This window comes from Hyperolius riggenbachi, chromosome 4, assembly GCF_040937935.1.
Source record: "Hyperolius riggenbachi isolate aHypRig1 chromosome 4, aHypRig1.pri, whole genome shotgun sequence".
NCBI classification, from domain to species: domain Eukaryota; kingdom Metazoa; phylum Chordata; class Amphibia; order Anura; family Hyperoliidae; genus Hyperolius; species Hyperolius riggenbachi.
The window spans coordinates 29,773,444-29,789,825 of record NC_090649.1 but is presented as its reverse complement, the minus strand read 5'-3'; the positions used below and the strand labels follow the sequence as shown (position 1 = coordinate 29,789,825).

Below are 16,382 nucleotides of genomic sequence, written 5' to 3'. Positions count from 1 at the left end.
ACATTACAGAGTACAGAGTCATGTCACTGACTGTCCTCAGAGGAGCTCACACTCTAATCCTACCATAGTCATAGTGTAATGTCCTACCATATTATTATTATGTATTAATATAGCACTGGCATCTTCTGCAGCACATTACAGAGTACATAGCCATGTCACTGATTGTCCTCAGAGGAGCTCACAATCTAATCCTACCATAGTCATAGTCTAATGTCCTACCATATTATTATTATGTATTTATATAGCACTGACATCTTTTGCAGCACATTACAGAGTACATAGTCATGTCACTGACTGTCCTCAGAGGAGCTCAAACTCTAATTCTACCATAGTCATAGTCTAATGTCCTACCATATTATTATTATTATGTATTTATATAGCACTGACATCTTCTGCAGCACATTACAGAGTACATAGTCATGTCCCTGATTGTCCTCAGAGGAGCTCACAATCTTATCCTACCATAGTCATAGTCTAATGTCCTTCCATATAATTATTATGTATTTATATAGCACTGACATCTCCTGCAGCACTGTACAGAGTACATAGTCATGTCCCTGACTGTCCTCAGAGTAGATCACACTCTAATCCTACCATAGTCATAGTGTAATGTCCTACCATATTATTATTATGTATTTATATAGCACTGACATCTCCTGCAGCACATTACAGAGTACATAGTCATGTCCCTGACTGTCCTCAGAGTAGATCACACTCTAATCCTACCATAGTCATAGTGTAATGTCCTACCATATTATTATTATGTATTTATATAGCACTGACATCTCCTACAGCACTGTACAGAGTACATAGCCATGTCACTGATTGTCCTCAGAGGAGCTCACACTCTAATACTACCATAGTTCACATCCTCTGTCTGTAGGGGTACCTCAAGGCTCTGTCCTTGGTCCCCTCCTCTTCTCCATCTACATGCACGGTCTTGGTAACTTAATCAGCTCATTTGGTTTCCAATACCACCTATATGCAGACGATACACAACTGTACCTCTCGGCCCCAGACCTTAACTCCCTCTTCACACGGGTTCCCGACTGCCTGTCCGCTATCTCCTCTTTCATGTCCTCTCGCTTCTTAAAACTCAATATGAATAAAACTGAACTAATAGTCTTTCCTCCATCCCTGTCCACCCCTTTGCCTGATATTACAATAAATGTTAACAACACGTCTATAACATCAGTTCCCAAAGCACGGTGCCTGGGGGTAATATTTGATTCTTCTCTCTCATTTACTCCTCACATTAACTCCCTAACCAGCTCCTGCCATTTCCAACTGAAAAACATAGCATGTATCCGACCTTTTCTCTCCCATTACACAACCAAAATGTTAGTACATGCTCTTATTATATCTCGATTGGACTATTGCAATATATTGCTTGGTGGACTTCCAACTAACCGACTAACACCGCTCAATTCTGTACTGAACTCTGCTGCTCGACTCATTCATCTCTCCTCTCGCTCTTCCTCTGCTGACCCTCTCTGTCAAGCTCTTCACTGGCTACCAATTAATGAGAGGATTCAGTTCAAACTCTTAACCATAACCTACAAAGCTCTCCACAATCTCTCTCCCCTGTACATCTCCTCACTAGTCTCCAGATACCAACCCAACCGCAATCTCAGATCTGCACACGAGCTTCTTCTATCCTCTTCTACAATTACCTCCTCACATTCACGTGTACAAGACTTCTCACGTGCCTCACCCCTCCTCTGGAATGCCCTTCCACAACACATCCGCCACTCTCCCACCTTTGAAATCTTTAAACGCTCCCTCAAAACCCACCTTTTCCGACAAGCATATTCTCTAGCTTAGGCCATGCACCCACTAAATAACCTAATTACGCACTGCCTGTACATATACTGTATACTTCCCCCACCTCTTGTTTCCACCCCATTCCTTTAGATTGTAAGCTCGCAAGGGCAGGGCTCTCACCCTTTTGTGTCATGGAATGTTATTAATTCAATTGCTTGCACACTGTTAGAAATTTATACATTTTAGTCATCCTGTTAAATCAAATTGTAATCAGCAGCGCTGTATCTTGTATCAGTGTTCATATTTTCATGTATATCATTGTCTGTATCATTATGTATCCCTTGTTTGTTTTCTTACATTGTACAGCGCCACGGAATATGTTGGCGCTTTATAAATAAATAAATAATAATAATAATAATAGTTTTATGTCTATGGTGTAGTGTAGTATTGTGTCCATTAGATTTTTTTTTAAGCTATTGCAATGTATGTGTGTGTTCTGCTGTTTTTCTGTAACAAATCATGAGATTTGTATAACTTCTACAAATCTGTGAAGGAATGTGTACAAGAATTTTGATGCACTGTTTTTTTTTTTTGTTTGTTTTGTTGTTTTTTTTAATATATTTTTTAGGCCATGTGACCAGCGGACCGGAGAACAGGGCTGTGACTCTCAGCCATAGGCCTTGCAGGGAATCGGATAGCTGTGTGCCCCTCGATCGCTGGGTCCAGTATAACAACACTGCCTTTTACTACTCAGAAGAGAAGCTGGACTGGCTCTCTAGCAAAAGATTCTGTGAGGATCAGGGGGCGGTCCTTGCTGTCATCACTGATCCACACATTAAGGTAAAAATATGTATATTTATACACCACCTCTGTACATAGATGGAAAAACTGCAGCCAGATGCGTGCTTATAGGGAAGATCAAACGAATGAAGGAATGATCCTTTCAGTTCAGCTCTATATATGGCAAGGATTAATAGCAAACAATTCTTCAGGTTGTCTATTATTTGTTTATGTGCTTATTTACCTGTTCAGGTTCTTGGTAATTTTGACATTTCAGCTGCGTCACTATTTATAGAGCAATTACCTTTCAACTACCCCCATCTAAGTGGTATGTGTCTCTCTCCACCTCTCTCTCTCTGTGTGTGTGTGTGTGTGTGTGTGTGTGTGTGTGTGTGTGTGTGTGTGTGTGTATATACATACGGTAAGCTGAAGACCCGGCGTTGCCCGGGTATATATTTAGTAGGGGTGGGACGACGAATCCGGCGAATCCACGAATCCCTCGAATATTGGGAAATATTCGAGATTCGTGGATTCGAATCCCGACGCCATTTTTCACTTTCCGAATCCGCCGAATCCCGACGCTGCATCGCCGCATACGCCGCTCCCCCCGCCCGCGCTCGTCCTCCCCCGACCTTCTCCGACCCCCCCGCGCCTCCTCCGTTCGCCAGCATCAACTCACCTGAGCGGAGCGCACAGAGCGGCCGACCTCTCGCCGACTTCCTGGTTCCCCCTAGTGACCGGCTCTTACAATGATGTCATCAGTAAGAGCCGGTCCGGCCACTAGAGGGAACAGGGAAGTATCGAAGAGGTCTGCTGCTCTGCCGCTCTGCGCTCCACGGACAGGTGAGTAGATATTCATGCAGGGGTGAGCGGAGGAGGCACGGGGGGGGGGGGAGCGGAGGAGGCACTGGGGGAGGGGAGGAGGCCGGGGAGGGGGGTTGGCGGTGAGTGGAGGAGGCATGGGAGGCCCCTATACCTACCTACAGGCCCCTATACATACCTACAGGCCCCTATACCTACCTACCCACCTACAGGCCCCTATACCTACCTACCCACCTACAGGCCCCTATACCTACCTAAAGTCCCGTATACCTACCTACCCATCTACCTACCTACAGGCCCCTATACCTACCTACCCACCTACAGGCCCCTATACCTACCTACCTACAGGCCCCTATACCTACCTACCCACCTACAGGCCCCTATACCTACCCACCTACAGGCCCCTATACCTACCTACCTAAAGGCCCCTATACCTACCTACCTAAAGGCCCGTATACCTACCTACAGGCCCCTATACCTACCTACCCACCTACAGGCCCCTATACCTACCTACCCACCTACCTACCTACCTAAAGGCCCCTATACCTACCCACCCATCTACCTACCTACAGGCCCCCCTACCTACCTACCTACGTAAAGGCCCCTATACCTACCTACCTACAGGCCCCTACACCTACCTAAAGGCCCCTACACCTACCTACCTAAAGGCCCCTATACCTACCTACCTACCTACCTACCTACCTACAGGCCCCTACACCTACCTACCTACATACCTACCTATACTGAAGGTCCCTACACCTACCTACCTAAAGGCCCCTACACCTACCTACCTAAAGGCCCCTATACCTACCTACCTAAAGGCCCCTATACCTACCTACATACCTACCTATACTTAAGGCCCTATACCCTATATACCTATACTGAAGGTCCCTTTACCTACCTACCTATACTGAAGGCCCCTATACCTAGTTAACTACCAATACTGAAGGCCCATATACCCTGCTACCTTTACTGAAGGCCCATATACCCTGCTACCTTTACTGAAGGCCCATATACCCTGCTACCTATACTGAAGGCCCATATACCCTGCTACCTATACTGAAGGCCCATATACCCTGCTACCTTTACTGAAGGCCCATATACCCTGCTACCTATACTGAAGGCCCATATACCCTGCTACCTATACTGAAGGCCCATATACCCTGCTACCTATACTGAAGGCCCATATACCCTGCTACCTATACTGAAGGCCCATATACCCTGCTACCTATACTGAAGGCCCATATACCCTGCTACCTTTACTGAAGGCCCATATACCCTGCTACCTATACTGAAGGCCCATATACCCTGCTACCTATACTGAAGGCCCATATACCCTGCTACCTATACCGAAGGCCCATATACCCTGATACCTATACTGAAGGCCCATATACCCTGCTACCTATACTGAAGGCCCATATACCCTGCTACCTATACTGAAGGCCCATATACCCTGCTACCTATACTGAAGGCCCATATACCCTGCTACCTATACTAAAGGCCCATATACCCTGCTACCTATACTGAAGGCCCATATACCCTGCTACCTTTACTGAAGGCCCATATACCCTGCTACCTATACTGAAGGCCCATATACCCTGCTACCTATACTGAAGGCCCATATACCCTGCTACCTATACTTAGGGCCCCTATACCTTGCTACCTATACTGAAGGCCCATAAACCCTGCTACCTATACTGAAGGCCCATATACCCTGCTACCTATACTGAAGGCCCATATACCCTGCTACCTATACTGAAGGCCCCTATACCTTGCTACCTATACTGAAAGCCCCTATACCCTGCTACCTATACTGAAGGCCCATATACCCTGCTACCTATACTGAAGGCCCATATACCCTGCTACCTATACTGAAGGCCCCTATACCTTGCTACCTGTACTGAAAGCTACCCATATTGAAGGCACCCATACCTAGCTAGCTATACTGAAGGTACCTTTACCTCGCTACCTATGCCTGGGTACCTATACTGCGGGCAACTATACCACGGATCGCACAATTCTTATGTGCAGGATTCGTTAGATTCGGGATTCGAAAGGTTCGAGATATTCGAGAACCTTTATAGATTCGGATCCGGATTCGGATTCGAAGAAATTGTGGATTCGTCCCATCCCTAATATTTAGCTTGTGTTGGCTCCACCCACTTTTTCTAACCTTAACACATTTACTCAATGACTTAGTTTGTGAGCTTTGCGGTCTTAGGCATCAATGATTTGCATTGCAATGAAACAAATTTCATTGGCTCTCTGTGGCTCCACCCCCTTTTCTGAATTTGAAGCCCAGTGACCCAATGATCAACTGTACCAGGTTTGAGGCATCTGCTATTAACAGTGCAAGAATGGCAGCAATTAAATATTCCCTTTGAAAATCAATAGGTGAATTTTGATTGGCTTTTGTAGGCTCCACCCCCTTTCTTGAATATTAATCCCAGTCACCCAGTAACCAACTGTGCAAAGTTTGAGAGAACCCTTCCATTAACAGTGTAAGAATGGCTGCAGTTTATATTTTCCCAGTAATATTTGTGTTTGTCTCCGCCCATTTTTTGTTTAATCTGGATAAAAAGTATCCTATATGTTATTCCAGGTAATGTACTATGTGTATGCCAAATTTCCTTCACATCCAGTCAGCCATTGTTGTGTGATCGAGTAACAAACATCCAAACGTCGCATTTATAATATTAGTGAGATTGAATCTAACCTTTTTTGGGTATTATTTTTTTTTTTTTTTTAAGGAAGGCAGGATGACTAATTTGTATGGCACTGGGGCCCAGAACTGTCGTCATAGCAATCACATCTGATCGCTACAGATTGGGTCGGGCTCTCCAGCCTTCACAAAGATGGCCGCCGGAGCTGGCCGCGGCTGCGCAGTCCGCATAGCCGCAAGTGCGGCTGCGCAGCTCTAAGGCCAACCCCCGATCCACGTAACAGGCTGTTTCCTGTAGCGTGGATCGGGGGGTTGGCCTTAGAGCTGCGCAGCCGCATTCGCGGCTATGCGGACTGCGCAGCCGCGGCCAGCTCCGGCGGCCATCTTTGTGAAGGCTGGAGAGCCCGACCCGGGCCATGCGGTCGGGGGACGTTCGGGGGGATACTGAGCGGCGGGAACCCGGTGGAACGGCACGGAGGGCGCGGACCGCGTCCTCCGTGCCTCACAAACTGACACAGGTATCTAACTTTTTTAAATTTTTTGGGGAGCAAACAGGCCTCGTAAGTCCTTTAAAGGAAAAACATTTCTTTATTACAACTTATACCACCTCCAGTGTTTACTTCCTGGACATTCCTGGGAGCACAGAAAGGGTTAACCTCCAGTGTTTACATATTAGTCCAGAACAACTGCACTTCACTGCACAGTTCAAACACAGCTGACAGGCTTGTTTGCTGATTACTTGCCCATAAGGGGGGGAATTATACAGGTTGCTCACTCTAAACATACACAAAGAGATTTTCTCAGCAACTATGGCTTTAATTCACTAAGCATTACCGCATTTGGTAGTGCTGAAAACAGCTGATTTACCGAACATCTTATCAAATGTCAATTCACCAAGGCTGTTACCGTATGGAATGCTGAAATTACCGAGCATTGAGGTAAATTTGCAGACTTGTGCGGTAAATACCTCAACACACGTCAGTAAATGTCAATTCATCAAGATTACAGCATGTGTTAAAGCTCAGAAACCTGTGCAGTGATTAATGGTAGCTTTGATGTGTCAAGACCAGCTTCACTGTCTGATAAAACATGACTGACAGGAGCAGAGAGCCAATAGGAACAGCCTCTGTCTCCTGCTTCTCCCTCTGATAGGATTGGACACCTTCTTGGGGGGAACAAGCCTCTCTACCCCCCAGGCAGCAGAGCAGAGAGCACAAAAGAGATTTCCCCTGCATCTCTTCGGATGTTTAACCCCTTAGGTTCCTGTCTGAAGATGCAATGGAGCTAGTAGGGAAATCACCTAAGCAGGGCATGTGTAATGACTCTTGGAGTTCATGTAAGCTGTGGCAAATAAATAAAATGTTAAAGACCAATAGACAGATTCAGAGGGAGCAGAGGCAGTATAACAAGCATGTACTGTAATGAATAGCAACATAGAAGCGGCGGTGAATGGCGTTACCACCGCAGCTGCTTCTGATTCTCTGCCTGCCAGTCTTCCTGCACCTCGGGCGTCTAGGACGCCGAGGACGGGTGTCTCTGCTGCTCACAGGGGTGCATTAGCGCGTCAGTTGACCGGTCAGCTGACGTCACAGGGCACACTCACCGCTTCTGATTGGTTGAAGTGCGGTGGGCGTGCCTCAGGGGTCTCCTCCGCTTCTTAAGCATGGCGGATTCAGTGGCAACTTGTCTGCTGTTGCGAATACTTCGTGTTAGTGCTCAGACCTTGGATAGATCCGGTGTGCATTGATCCGGGAGAAAAACGGGGATTTTACACAGTTAGGCCCCGTTCACACTTGCGGTTTTGTAAAAACCGGAACAGATGTCCGGACCGCACCGTATCCGGACCGGACCTGATCCGTACGGTTCCTATCCGGATCCGGTCCGTTTGCATCCGTTTTCCGTGCGGTATGAACACGGTTGCGGTCCGGATCCGGTTTCTTAAAGAGATAACAACCTGTAAATACCTGGGGTCTGGGAGGTCAGCAGAAGCTCTGGGGTCATTGTTGGAGACAGGTGGACATGTGGAGACCATCCGTGGATACAGAGACTGCAGTTGGGACCATGGATCCAGTCATTTTTTACTCGTATTACCTGGGAATTCTCTCCTTCCTGTTGTTCACCTACTACTATGTGGGGAGAAGGCCTCACCTCCTCGTAATCAGACATATCATCAGACATGTTGCTGCCAAAGAGCTCCAGCATGAAATCCCTGCTGCTCCAGTCTGTGAACGCTGGGCCCATGTGGTCCCCATCCAAAATGGCCACTAGAAAAAGCATAGGAAGTGGGGTAGAACGTCCGGTTTTTATAGCCAGTGTGTTGTGCGCTCTCCGTTTCTCATTGGTTTGTATTGGCCGGATGCAACAGTCCGGCTCCGCTCCGGATACGTCTGCCGGAGGAGCCAAAAAATAGCGCATGTTGGATCTTATGCCGGAGTCCGGATCCAGTCCGGCTCCGGACGAAACGGACGCATGTGAACGGACGCATAGACTTTCATTGCTATGCCGTGCGTCCGTTCCGGACGGAGACCGCTAATGTGAACCGGGCCTAATAGGATTGTTTGATAGCCATAATTATAATTTAAAATTGTATTATCTGTTATGACTCTTGCTCGTTCTGACTATTCTTACTCTCAGTGATTTTGTACTTCTACCCATGGGCGTAGGGCTCGTGGTCGCAGCGGTCGCCTTGGCGACCGGGCCCGGCTCCTGAGGAGGCGGGGGAGGGGCCCGGGGGGCCCATCTCCGTTTGGAGGGCCATGCGACCGTGCGCGCTGGTAGGAGGGAGCCGCAGCCGCGGGGAGGGCAGCCCGACCTCTCCCTCCCTTCCTCTCCCCGGGGCCCCCCCCCTCAAATGCAGAGTGAGCAGCTCACGGAAGCGCTGTAGGCAGAACTCACCTCCCTGCATTCCACTCGCCGCTGATCTCCTCTCTGGCTGGCTCTGCATAGATGTTGTTACACACGCAGCTTCCGGCTAAACAGGAAGCTGCGTGTGTAAGCATCTATGCAGAGCCAGCCAGAGAGGAGATCAGCGGCGATTGGATCCAGGGACGGAGGTGAGTTCTGCCTACAGCGCTTCCGTGAGCTGCTCACTCTGCATTTGAGGGGGGGGCCCCGGGAAGAGGAAGGGAGGGAGAGGTCGGGCTGCCCTCCCCGCGGCTGCGGCCCCCCCCTCCATTATGGGGACGGGGCACCTACCTACCTGCTCTATCCTGGGGGGCAGCTACCTAATCTATCCTGGGGGGCACCTACCTAATCTAACCTATACTGGGGGGCAGCTACCTAATCTATCCTGGGGGGCAGCTACCTAATCTATCCTGGGGGGCAGCTACCTAATCTATCCTGGGGGGCAGCTACCTAATCTAACCTATACTGGGGGGCACCTACCTAATCTATCCTGGGGGGCAGCTACCTAATCTATCCTGGGGGGCAGCTACCTAATCTAACCTAATCCTGGGGGGCAGCTACCTAATCTATCCTGGGGGGCAGCTACCTAATCTATCCTGGGGGGCACCTACCTAATCTAACCTATACTGGAGGGCAGCTACCTAATCTATCCTGGGGGGCACCTACCTAATCTAACCTATACTGGGGGGCACCTACCTAATCTATACTGGGGGCAGCTACCTAATCTATCCTGGGGGGCAGCTACCTAATCTAACCTAATCCTGGGGGCAGCTACCTAATCTAACCTATACTGGGGAGCACCTACCTAATCTATCCTGGGGGGCAGCTACCTAATCTATTCTGGGGGGGCAGCTACCTAATCTAACTTATACTGGGGGGTACCTACCTAATCTATCCTGGGGGCAGCTACCTAATCTATCCTGGGGGGCAGCTACCTAATCTAACCTAATCCTGGGGGCAGCTACCTAATCTAACCTATACTGGGGGGCACCTACCTAATCTATCCTGGGGGGCAGCTACCTAATCTATTCTGGGGGGGCAGCTACCTAATCTAACTTATACTGGGGGGTACCTACCTAATCTATCCTGGGGGCAGCTACCTAATCTATCCTGGGGGGCAGCTACCTAATCCTGGGGGGCAGCTACCTAATCTATCCTGGGGGGCAGCTACCTAATCTATCCTGGGGGGCACCTACCTATTCTAACCTAATCCTGGGGGGCAGCTACCTAATCTATCCTGGGGGGCAGCTACCTAATCTATCCTGGGGGGCACCTACCTATTCTAACCTAATCCTGGGGGGCAGCTACCTAATCTATCCTGGGGGGCAGCTACCTAATCTATCCTGGGGGGCAGCTACCTAATCTATCCTGGGGGCAGCTACCTAATCTAACCTATCCTGGGGGGCAGCTACCTAATCTAACCTATACTGGGGGGCAGCTACCTAATCTATCCTGGGGGGCAGCTACCTAATCTATCCTGGGGGGCAGCTACCTAATCTAACCTATACTGGGGGGCAGCTACCTAATCTATCCTGGGGGGCAGCTACCTAATCTATCCTGGGGGGCAGCTACCTAATCTATCCTGGGGGGAAGCTACCTAATCTATCCTGGGGGGCAGCTACCTCATCTAACCTATACTAGGGGGCACCAACCTAATCTAATTTATACTGGGGGCACCTACCTATCTAACCTATACTGGGGGCACTTACTTATCTAACCTGTATTGGGGGCACCTAGCTAGCCTATACAGGTGGCAACTAAACTGGCTACCTATATTGGAGGCACCTACCTAACTAACCTATACTGGGGGCACCTACCTATCTAACCTACGCTGGGGGCAACTATTCTGGCTACATATATTAGAGGCACCCACCTAGCTAACCTGTACTGGGGGCACCTATCTATCTAACTTATACCGGCAGCGCCTGCCTATCTCACCTATACCGGGGGCAACTATACTGGCTTACCTATGCCTGACTACCTATACTGGGGGTACCTATAGCTGGCTATAGGGATTTTGATATGTGTGTGCATCCGTCGGGTGTTGCCGGGGGAGGGGGGGCTGTTGTTGCCGGGGGGGGGGCCCACATCCAGATTCCGCATCGGGGCCCAGAGGTTTGTAGCTACGCCACTGCTTCTACCCATCTGATCTTGTTGCCGACTCTGCCTGCTATAACCTTCTTGTCTTTGCTTTCTGACTTTGTACCGTATCTGCCAGCCTGTTGCCAAACTCTGCTAGTCTGACCACTCTACTCTCACCAGAGGGCCCTAGTCTCTGGTGAGGGGTCTAGTACTGTTAGTGCCCACCAGCTCCTCTGGTGTGGCATAGTCATATCTATCAGTACTATTGTTGCACCAAGCACTACACCTATCTACACTCATTGCTATTGGTTGCCTCCTCAGCTCTTGTATATCTGTATTATAGGTGATTCTGCAGATCACCATATAATCAGGTATATATTTGCATTATAGGTGATACTGCAGATCACCTAATAATCAGAACTCTGTTATTGCTGACACCAATCGTTACATGTGAATTCTAAAGGGATGTTGGGGATACCTTTTACTATTTTAATACCGTCACTGCACGGAACAGCATGTAACAACACAGAGACAGCTCCACATTGCTCTGCTGTTACCAAACAGGTTTTTGTGAATTGAAGCCCATTTTTTTGTTAAATTACCAAACTTCTACCAAACCTGTGAAAATCTTGATGAATTAGCAAACAAAAGTCTAAAATACCTAATGCGGTATTTTTCCTACTTGAGTTTTTTTTTTTTTTAATTGAACAACCTTTGATGAATTGAAGCCTATGTGGGTTTTCCTTATCTGCTGTGCAAATGTTTACATCTGCATTAAGGAGTCCATTTGCCATTGTTTTTTACACTTTTATTTTCTTAAACTTTTTTTTTCTTATCCTTTAAAGAGAACCCGAGGTGTGTTTAAAGAATGTTATCTGCATACAGAGGCTGGATCTGCCTATACAGCCAAGCCTATGTTGCTATCCCAAACCCCACTAAGGTCCCCCTGCACTCTGCAATCCCTCATAAATCACAGCCGTGCTGTGAGGCTGTGTTTACATCTGTAGTGTCAGTCTCACCTGCTCCCCCACCTCCTGCATAGCTCTGGTCCCTGCCCCTGTCCCTTCCCTCCAATCAGAAAAGAGGGAAGGGATGCAGGCGGGGACCGGAGTTCTGCAGGAGGCGGGGAGAGCAGCAGACTGACACTATAGAGATAAACACAGCCAGCTCTGACAAGCTGTTTGTCAGCAGCATGGCTGTGATTTATGAGGGATTGCAGAGTGCAGGGGGACCTTAGGGGGGTTTGGGATAGCAACAGAGGCTGGGCTGTATAGGCAGATCCAGCCTCTGTGTGCAGATAATATTCTTCAAACCCACCTCGGGTTCTCTTTAATGATTGCAGCAGGCATTCACTTTTGAATGGGTGGGCACGCGTGCACAAGTTTTGATGATGTGCACACTCACGTGCATGTACTGGAGTGCGCACTTTAATTCCTAGACATTTAATAAATGTCCAGGAACTTGAACTGGTTAAATACGGCTATTCCTCAGTGTTCCTAAGGGACATGTCACTTGGGGGACTTCAAAACAGGGACTGTAGTTGCAAATAAACGCCAAAATATGCCATTAATTGCCACTAATGGCAATGAGATGCTTATTATTTTGGCCTGCATGTAAACTTAATGCAAATTATGTTACTTGGAATTGGATCAAGACGGTGGACTAAAAGGAAAGTGATCCCTCAGCTCTACCGCAAGGTGATGAGTGTACCAGGGAGTCGACCAGTCCACACCTGGATCCCTCTTAGGTGTGTAACATACACTGCAGCAAAGACAAGACGACTGGGTCTCCACCTGGATTTGTGCAAAAATGATTGTTTATTGTACCATAGTAATAGAACAAACACACGACATTTTAGCCTGCGCCTTTATCAAGTGTTACACACACTGAGTAAAAACTCACATATAAATCACAAATTGCGTCTTAAAACACACCCCTAAAGGCGGGCACATTCTTAATTAGAGAGATTTAAAGCAACAGCACATGGAATACAGTAGGTCACAAAAAACATCTTAAATTCCAATCCTCATTAAAGGGGAACTTCAGCCTATACTGTCATTAAGTTACATTAGTTATGTTAATTAGAATAGATAGGTAATATAATTTTTTTACCCACCCTGTTTTAAAAGAACAGGCAAATGTTTGTGATTCATGGGGGCTGCCATCTTTGTCATGGGGGCTGCCATCTTTGTCATGGGGGCAGCCATCTTTTTGGTTGAAAGGAGGTGACAGGGAGCATAAGACACAATTCCAACTGTCCTGTATCCTGATAACCCCTCCCAGCTGCACACACCAGGCTTCAAATGTCAAATTCAAAATGTAAAACAAAAAAAATTGCATCAAAACAGCAGAACGAGAACAACAACATCAGAAATCCCATCATGCTTTGCACAGTATCAGGGGAAAAATGCCTGGGTAGTTTTCTTCTGTGCAGCTAAAATGAGGCTTGGATAAGAGAAACAAAGTTCTGATGCTGTGAAACTGTTAAAGAAACACCAGGCCTTTTCAGTGCTGCTGAGTCGATTTTTAGTCCGGAGGTTCACCTTAAGTCCATCTGGGACCAGAGTGTTTAACCTACTGATCCATCTACTTTCCCTTCTAAGGAGGGTTGTTTCATTGTCCATTCCTTCTCCAGCTGTGACTTTCTCCAATACACACCATCTTAATTCGCTCACCATGTGGTTGCAATCATAAAAATGTTTACCTACGGTAGAGTAAAAAAAAATTTCAGGGTCATTGATGTAAAAAAAAAATTCAGGGTCATTGATGTACTTCCTGTATAATCTTATGTCACTACTATCTTCATTAATCCTTACTCTGACGGGTCTAGAGGTTTGTCCAACATAGCCCATCCCACAGGGACATTTAGGAAAATAAATGACATTTGGGGTTACACAGGAAAAATTACCATTAACCTTAATGGGCGTGCCCCTTGTGGGATGAGTTATGTGGTCCCCTTTGACAATGATCCCACAATTTTGACAACTTAAAGAGGAACTCCAGTGAAAATAATATAGTAAAAAAAGTGCTTCATTTTTACCTTAACCCATTCAGGTTCCGTCCATTTCACGTGAGAAATGTTCACCTCCCATTCATTAGCCTATAACTTTATCACTACTTATCACAATGAACTGATCTATATCTTGTTTTTTCCGCCACCAATTAGGCTTTCTTTGGGGGGTACATTTTGCTAAGAGCCACTTTACTGTAAACGCATTTTAACAGGAAGAATAAGAAAAAAATGGAAAAATTCATTATTTCTCAGTTTTCAGCCATTATAGTTTTAAAATAATACATGCCTCCATAATTAAAACTCACGTATTGTATTTGCCCATATGTCCCGGTTATTACACCGTTAAAATTATGTCCCTATCACAATGTATGGCGACAATATTTTATTTGGAAATAAAGGTGCATTTTTTCCATTTTGCATCTATCACTATTAACAAGTTTAAAATAAAAAAAATATAGAAATATTTCATCTTTACATTGATATTTAAAAAGTTTAGACCCTTAGGTAAATATTTACATGTTTTTTTTTTTATTATTGTAGTGTTTTTTTTTTTTTTATAGTAAACATTTTATTTGGGTAGTTTTGGGAGGGTGGGAGGTAAACAATAGACTTATAATGTAAATGTGTGTTCATTTTAATTTATTTTTACTTTCAGTTGCAGTATTACTTTTTGGCCACAAGATGGCGGCCATGAGTTTGTTTACATGACGTCACTCTAAGCGTAACACACGCTTAGAGTGACGCATCGGGGAGGGAACGGCCAGAAAAGGCGCAGCTTCCGAGAGAAGCTGTCGCATTTTCAGCGGGGGAGAGGAATCAGTGATCGGGCACCATAGCCCGATACATTGATTCCCTGGCTACCGAATCCGCGGCCGGGAGTGCGCGTGCACGCGCGGGATCGGCCGCGGTAGCGCGCATGGTTCCTGGACGTAGTTTCTACGTCCAGGAACCAAAATAGGATAATTATGTATAAATGATTTAGTCAGTGTTTGCTCATTGTAAAATCTTTCATCTCCCAGATTTACATTCTGACATTTATTACATGGTGCCATTTTTACTGTGGGCAGGTTAAGTAGCTGCTCCTAGCTGTTTTGGCTGTTGCAGACAGCTGTAAACAGCCATTTCCTGTCTGTGAACATTGTTACATTGTGGCCGTTTGCCCAGAGTACTGCGGTACTCAGAGCTTCTTGTGGGAGGGGTTTCAGCACAAAATCAGTCATACAGCGCCCCCTGATGGTCTGTTTGTGAAAATCTGTATATTTCTCATGTAAAAGGGGGTATCAGCTACTGATTGGGATAAAGTTCAATTCTAGGTTGGAGTTTCTCTTTAAGCATGGGAATGTACCATTTTTCTTTGGTAAAAATGTCAACGTCTGTTTCAAACTTTTTTTATATCAGCCCGGCCTAGCATATCGCGGATACTTTTACCTTTTCTGTATACAAATCTAGGGGGAGAATGGAATACCTTAGATAATACTGGATCTGCCTCTATCAATGACCAGTTATCAAGTATGCTCTTTCTTACCAACTGGGTGTGATTGTCAAATGTAGATATGAACTGTACAACTGCCTTCATTTTTTTCTTTCTGTTGCTTCTGTCTCAAGATCCTTCTATCCATTTTTTCCACCATTAATGCTGCATTAACTACTTCCTTTCTTTCATATCCCCTTGCAACAAAGTTTTCAACCAATCGATCAGCCTGTGTATGCCTTGCAAGTAAAAGGAGTCCCAATGGGGGCACCTTATGCCCCCACATTGGCGAATGTTTTTATGGCAGATTTTGAATCCCGTTTTATTTTTGTTAATGACATTTTTAAGAAATTTGGTAAAGGGTACTGTCGTTTCATTGATGTAAAACTACATCTACATACATTTTTTATTAAAATGAATAGACATTTTTACATTTAAAATTAACTGTTTACCTCCCACACACCCAAAAATATTTAAATAAAAATTTTAATTAGAAAAAAATTACAATTAAAAAAAAACATAAATAGTTACCTAAGGGTCTAAACTTTTTTAATATGCATGTCAAGAGGTTAAATTACTAACAATTTTTAAATTATAAGTTTGTAAAAGGTGATGGACGCCAAACTGAAAAAAAATGCACCTTTATTTCAAAATAAAATATTGCCGCCATACAATGTGATAGGGACATAATTTAAATGGTGTAATAACCAGGGCAAATAATATACGTGAGTTTTAATTATGATAGCATGTATTATTTTAAAGCTATAACGGCCGAAAACTGACAAATCATGAATTTTTTCAATTTTTCTCTTAATATTCCCGTTGAAATGCATTTAGAATAAAATATTTCTTAGCAAAATGTACCACCCAAAGAAAGCCTGATT

General features: G+C 45.7%; 2 protein-coding genes across 7 annotated transcripts in view; both read left to right on the top strand.

Moving 5' to 3' along the window:
- LOC137570321 (snaclec trimecetin subunit beta-like) overlaps positions 1–16,382 on the top strand; it is a 902,833-nt gene that overhangs the window by 718,430 nt on the left and 168,021 nt on the right. The gene's annotated exons all lie outside the window — the stretch shown is intronic.
- The window catches only part of LOC137570319 (early activation antigen CD69-like), a 180,117-nt gene that overhangs the window by 140,687 nt on the left and 23,048 nt on the right, over positions 1–16,382 (top strand). For all 6 annotated transcript variants that reach the window (XM_068278963.1, XM_068278962.1, XM_068278961.1 and 3 more), the window contains one exon: positions 2,393–2,604. In XM_068278963.1, the coding sequence (XP_068135064.1) occupies positions 2,393–2,604 (212 nt within the window). The remainder of the gene's footprint in view (positions 1–2,392; positions 2,605–16,382) is intronic.